General features: G+C 38.6%; 1 protein-coding gene across 2 annotated transcripts; it reads right to left on the minus strand.

The window, feature by feature from the left end:
• Positions 1-383: 383 nt before the first annotated feature.
• Positions 384-4,335, minus strand: pjvk (pejvakin). Of its 2 annotated transcripts, XM_053866375.1 has the most exons (6): positions 4,125-4,335; positions 3,449-3,644; positions 2,628-2,769; positions 1,321-1,438; positions 746-889; positions 384-685 (listed from the first exon to the last, which is right to left on the minus strand). In XM_053866375.1, exons 1-6 carry the CDS (start codon positions 4,333-4,335, stop codon positions 384-386), a joined length of 1,113 nt encoding a protein of 370 aa, XP_053722350.1. The 2 variants fall into 2 exon arrangements, with proteins under 2 accessions (XP_053722350.1, XP_053722358.1); XM_053866383.1 differs by lacking the exon at positions 746-889.
• Between the last annotated feature and the right edge of the window lie 2,176 nt (positions 4,336-6,511).

Genomic DNA, 6,511 nt, shown 5'->3' on the forward strand with positions numbered 1-6,511 from the left:
GGCCAGTCATTGATGTTTCCGCTGCTTTCATGAACATGGATAAAAACATGCTGCATTAAAAGGATTTTAATAACCTCGGAGACACGTTCACACTCATCAGGTGATTCACTCAGAACTAAACAAACTGTTCTTCATCCAGGCCACCTGCTCTCAGATAATCCACAGCTAAATAATGAAGGACCTGACAGCTTTGGTACAGTCAAAGTTCACGTGTGATGGCGAGCTGGTGCCAGAGGAAACTGATCCAGCTCATTACCCTGATCTGTGTCTGACGTGAAACATAAGCAGGTCGGCGTGACTGTCATCTATCAAAGAAGGAGTCATCATCTTAGGGTCTCCACCAGCATCACCAGGTTTTAAATCCGCAGTCAGTATGCTATGTTTCATCTCAGCGTTTTGTGCCAAAGGTCGAAACAGGGAACGGCATGGAGGCGTACGTATTTTTGCCCCCCACTCGTGCACTCCACACACCCGTACACTGTCTCTCTTTTCTGACTTCCCATTCCACACAGAGCGCACGGTCCTTTGGGGATGTTGTGCTTCAGTAGGTTGACCCTGGTGTGTGAGCTTTCCCTCAGGTAGTTGGTGGAGATGTCAGTCATGCTGGCGGCCTTCTCATAGTAGTCTGTCACCATGTCGTCCATGTAGGTGTCCGTGTGCGTGAGCTCCTCGAACGTTCGGTCGTCTGCAGAGAAGGACTTGAAGCAAAGAAGATTTCCTTCACACTAAACCTCTGATGAAATACCAGCTCTGAAGGGGTTTCCATAGATTATGCCAGAAAGGAAGCGGCGGAGTCGACCCATGGAGAAGTGGCCAATGACACCGCCCAGCTGCTCCCTGATCTGCTCTCTTTCAAACCCACCCTGGGACTCGGGAGCTACACAGATATCTAGCACAAGAAAAAAATCCATGTTAGATTTTAAATACTTAAACTAAATAATTTATATCTTTTTTTCATTGCTTTTATCAGTATTGTTTTTCTTAAAATGTTCTCATACAAGAACAATATATATATGTTTATGTAAATGTTTAGTTAGTTATAGTTATACTTAGTTATTATTATTATTATTATTATTAGTAGTAGTAGTATTTTAAAAAGTTAAGCAGTCTCAGTAAAAAACACACAATTCTTTTTTACACTTTGATGTTCAATGTTTTAAGTAAGGTTGGGATTCATTGGTCAAAACAATACCATTTATCCTCCAAAGATGTAGCTGAATGAAACAAAGCAGAAAGCAATAAAATATTCTCTCGGTTTGTTCTTTTTATTTATTTTTTTATTTTATTTAACAGGAGTAAAGAAAATAACATTCTTCTTACCCAGTCTGCCGTCCAGACGGACAAACAGAGGGCAGATGCTGAAGGCGATAGTGGTGTGAGCTGGGATGACGATGGCTTTATCACGACCTTTGGGGTTTCTGCCTTCGTCAATCTGAAACTACAGTTTGAACTGTAGGAGCCATGGACAGAGGAAGAAGTGCGAATCGCTTGACTGCAATCTGCTGTTTTACCACTAGATGTCCTCAAATTCAACAACAACACAGAGCAGGTTTGGGCCAAAGACAAGGTGGAATTACTTGCTGACTGATAAAACTAGTATGGCCCTTTGCCTGTACTTATGATCTGTTTTTCTTCCCCAGCTAGTCGAATTATTATTTTTTTTAAATGAGCAATTTTTATTGAAAGTATTTCTTGTCCCTAAAAACACTTTAATATGACACAGTGGCGAAAAAGACATAGTAAATTGTAAATCGTGAAGTGCTTCTATATCATCTATTGCGTACATGTTTTAGTCTTTGATCTGGTATTCACCGCTCAAATTGTTCTTATTACTAGGGTTTATATTAACAATCTTTAAATACAATGTACATAATTTAAAATTCTATGGAAGAAAATGATACACTTGAACCATGCATATGAACCATACATTTATACACCGTTTTGTAATTTCAGTAACAGAAACTAAGTTGAATTTTAGGTAATTTCACGCTTGTAATAAGACTGTAGTCCGTGGCGGTTTTAGACATAGGGGAAGTGGCCACTGCCTACCGAATAGTTGAAACCTTTAGCACATTAAATAGAACATTCAACAAAATATGATCCGATAGAAGTGGGATTGCTGGCTGGGCCCAGTTAAGAAATATCAAGCGACGCCACAAGAGTTGAACTCTTGCCATTTATGAAAGAGAACTACTGAAATGACACAGCATTTATTTTATGAGTGTTTATGGAAGTCTCTTCATCATGGGTTGTCCACTAAATCTACGTACAGTACATTGGTTTTTTTTGGTTATGTGAAAATAATCAGGTTAGTATATTCAGGTTGGTTTCAATTGTTTAATAATAATCTTATTAGAATAACAAAATAGTATATACACAAATGTAGGTGTGTGAAGTCTCTGCCAGTTTAGGAAATTTTGTATTCAATTATTTTTTGGGGGGAAATCTTGTATTCAATTAATAATGTTGTTTTCTCTGAATAACAATGTATAAAAAAAAAAGTCACAGTGAAAAAAAGGTAGTACTTGCAACACAAATGAATGTTAGCATAAAAATAATTATCGGATTCCACTGCTATTTGTTTAGAACTCATTTAGGCATTTAAAGGCTAAGGGTTAAAGGTTTACCCTCATGGTAGTTCCTCTCATCCCTGCATGGACTGTGAGTGAGCACTGGCGTGTGGTCCGGATGCTCTCCACCACCACACAGAGAATGCTGCGTCCACTCTCTCTGGACTGGCGGACAAGGCAGTGATCCAGATCCACCTTCCTGTGAGACCACCCAGCAGAGAATGACGCTCGAACTACACAGACGGTATTAGCTCTGTCATCATCTTGGGACAGTGTTAAATGACATCATCATTAATTCATTTTTCAGGGATCCCCTCATCTCCTGTTCCCCCTGTCGTGACTAGGTCAGAAAGCAAATGTCTGTTGAATCCAAATAATAGATTCAGGATGGAAATTTAGGGACTGATATGACCTGACATTTAAATGCATTAGACTGCGTAACATGTTGGAAAAATATTTTCAAGAAAGAAATGAAAAGTCATGAACGATGTAAAGGGTTATTTTCAAAGAAAGAAAGGTTAAAAATGGCTTGATAAATGTTAAGAAGAGTGAAATAAAAATTACATTTTCATAATTTTTGTTATTTTTTTTAGTTATAGTTATGAATGAGGTCATATGCCAAAATAAAAACATGGAGTAAACAAGTTGTGTGAATGTTAAATTATTCATGACTACAAATAAGATAAATCAATCTCATTATATAAAAAAATGGAAACAATTTTGAAATGACGCACAGAATTACAATAAAAAATTTTGTATACAAAAATAGTTAATTAAATAAAAAATAATAATTACAGATAATTAAATATGTTCAACTTTATCAGTGATAAACTGTAAACGGTCCGACAGAAACACAGGAATGGAGAACATTATGGTACCTGGAGTTGAGTTCCCGCAGCAAGGTGGGCACTTCTAGCTCGTGTTTGGTCACAATGCCGAAAGAGGCTTTAACGGCCACCGAGTCTGAGCCACTGATGTTGAAGCCCACGTCGTTGATGATGTGGTTTCCGAGGCGGCCATTGAGGGCCACGTCGGATTTGTCCTCGTAGTTCAGGAGCTGATAGGACGACACTCCTAAAAATGCAGATTACTGTGACTATTTGATGTTTTTTCCTCTCATTCAAAATGTGTAATTGCTTTAATAGTTCCGTGTGTGACAGAGACTTGCTAAAAAAACAAAAACAGTACAATTGGAATATCGGCGCAACCAGGACTCTGCAGATGATCAGTCAAACAGTCTGGACAAACACTTAGAAATGTTTGTTTTGTTAATGAAGGCAGATGCTTACAATGCTTTAGAACTTTAAAACATGTATATGTGTCCTTTCATGTTTTTTAACCCTTCCATGCTACTGTGTTGGTTTAGTGTGACACCAATTAACTTGTGAGAAGAAACATTTGCGATGGCAAACAGTACAAGCCAAGACAAGGTAAATAAAATACACACTTAATATGTTATTTTCAATTTAAGAATATGAAAGACAGCAAGTGACATCAATCACCGTGTTATCAATGAAAATATCTCACTGTTCTCTCATGATGAACCTGCCTCACCTGCCGTGATCTCCTTCTCCCCCACCAGGATGTCCTTCAGAGAAAAGGGCGTTGAGGCGTATTTCAGCTTCTTCCAGAAGCGCCTCCGTCTCTTCCGGGTCACCAGGCTGAGTGGTTGATATCCATCGGCCTCACTAAGACTCGGGACAGGAATGAGCCTTCCTGTGTCTCCCACCTGCTTCACAAAGTTCTTGGTGGCTGCTGCAAACATCGCGAAAGATGCATGGAGGTCCGGAATACCTGTGTGGTTCTAGTGACACAGTTGGTGTAGGTCTGTTTGCTCATCAATAATGCAGGCGAGTGTCATGTGAGACTAGCTGGCCGTGGTACTTCCTGTCACATGATGTACAAGTTGGAAAAAGTAATTTGAGCAACATCAGTCTCTATCTATCTATCTATCTATCTATCTATCTATCTATCTATCTATCTATCTATCTATCTATCTATCTATCTGTCTGTCTACTGTCAATCTACTGTCCACCTATTTCACAAAATGCTATCCTGAGTCTTGTTTGGAGATGAAGACATGTTTTGCCATACTTGTGAGTATGACAAGCCACCTTCTTGTGAGGACATTTTGTTCTCACTAGGTTTAGAGGATTAAAACATGAGTAAAAGTAGTTTATTATATTGGGCCCAGGTTTGATACAGAGTCGTGGTTAAGGTCAGCCATGTCTTTGGGGTGGTTAAGTCAAGGGTGAGAGGCTGGGGAAAGGGCTTTGCCAATGAGAGGTCCCCACAAAAATAACAAAACAAATGTGTGTGTGTCCTGCTGCTGTCCACTCTCCATAGACAGAAGTAGTCAGTCTGTTATTTGAACGCCACATGTAAGGTTTTTTTTTTTTTGCTGCCAAAAAAATCTGTTGTAAGTTTTCATAAATGTTTCGGTTCACCCTGTAATTTTTTTTGTCCCAGGAACATCTAAGATTTCCTTTAAATTCAGAGCTTCTAATCAACAGTTGCATGCATCAGGAGGTCTATCGAAGCGGTTTGACCACTTACATCCAACGTGTTTGATGAGTGAACAAGAAGTATAATGTTGGAACGTCTATTTTGGCAGACTTAATTTAGCTCTCCAATACTGGGAACTGGAGCTCAAACTGGAGTGTGGTGGGGCAACCTCAGGTGGAGTTTTTTTTTTCATATTTGTTAGATTAGATTAGATTAGATTAGATTAGATTGGATTAGATATGAAAGAATGGGCCATTCTCAGGACCTCAGTGAATTCCAGCATAGAACTATCATACAATGCCACCTGTGCTGTAAAGTTGTGAAATTTCTTTGCTCCTAAATAGTTAGAAAAATTTTCGAATTGCCTTTATTTGGCCCATATTGCTGTCTAAATGGTGCATGGCAACACAGTTGCGTTCAAGAGAGGTGTAGGGTGATTAAGTGTTAGAAAACGTAGAGTTGAACAGTTAAATGCGTGTTGCAACCTTGAGCACAACAAAAAAAAGGCATGCCTGCAGCATAAGCATATTTTTCCCACTCAATTCATTCTCTTAGTTGAACTTTCTCATTGTGGGGTCATTTTATTGTTTCATGGCTTTGTCTAATAATCATAAAACATATTTAGGTAATGTTTTAGATTGGGGAACACATATTAACAAATAAACAAAATAATGACCAAAAGAACAAGGTTCTGGATACAAGCGGCTAAAATGAGTTTTTGTGTCTCCGCCTTAGAAGTAAGATGAGAAGCTCTGTCACTGGTGAGAGACTCAGACTCAGAGTGGAGCCTCTGCTTCTCGGGGATAAAGAGGCGTCAGTTGAGGTGGTTCAGGCATCTCATAAGGATCCCCCCTGGGTGCCTTATGATGCTACTTAAAGTATATTTTTACATCATTTCTGGGTGAAAAGTGGTCAGGCTCAACAAGACACCAATAAGATCAATCAAATGCTAATATGATTCTAATACATGTTCAAATTAGTAGTTTATTAATGGTAATATATGTTCCCCAGTGTGATCCATGTTTTCAATATTATTTCAGTTTTTGTCATTTTGAAATGTGACGTACAAATGTTTTTAACAATCCACTCAAAATATTTAAATCAAAAGGAATGTTTTAATGTTTTCATCATTTAAAAACAAGTATGAATGCAACTTCTTATTATTGTTTTTAATAAAAAACTGGCAAAAAACTAGAAACACAAACATTCATTCTTTAGCAAAACAGGTCGTTTGCCGTTCAGGGTGGCACACTAATGAACACACTTGTGATAACAGTGAGTTCATCACTCTGTATGAGGAAAGGACTAATGTGGAGCGTTTTGCTTCCTTCTCATCCTGTTCGCTGGTGTCTCCTGCAGCTCAGAGATTCTCAGACTCCTTAATGGATATCCAACATGTCACTTCCTGACCCGACTTGTTGTGCAACTGAAACAAA

Source organism: Synchiropus splendidus, chromosome 1 (assembly GCF_027744825.2).
Source record: "Synchiropus splendidus isolate RoL2022-P1 chromosome 1, RoL_Sspl_1.0, whole genome shotgun sequence".
Classification (NCBI taxonomy): domain Eukaryota; kingdom Metazoa; phylum Chordata; class Actinopteri; order Syngnathiformes; family Callionymidae; genus Synchiropus; species Synchiropus splendidus.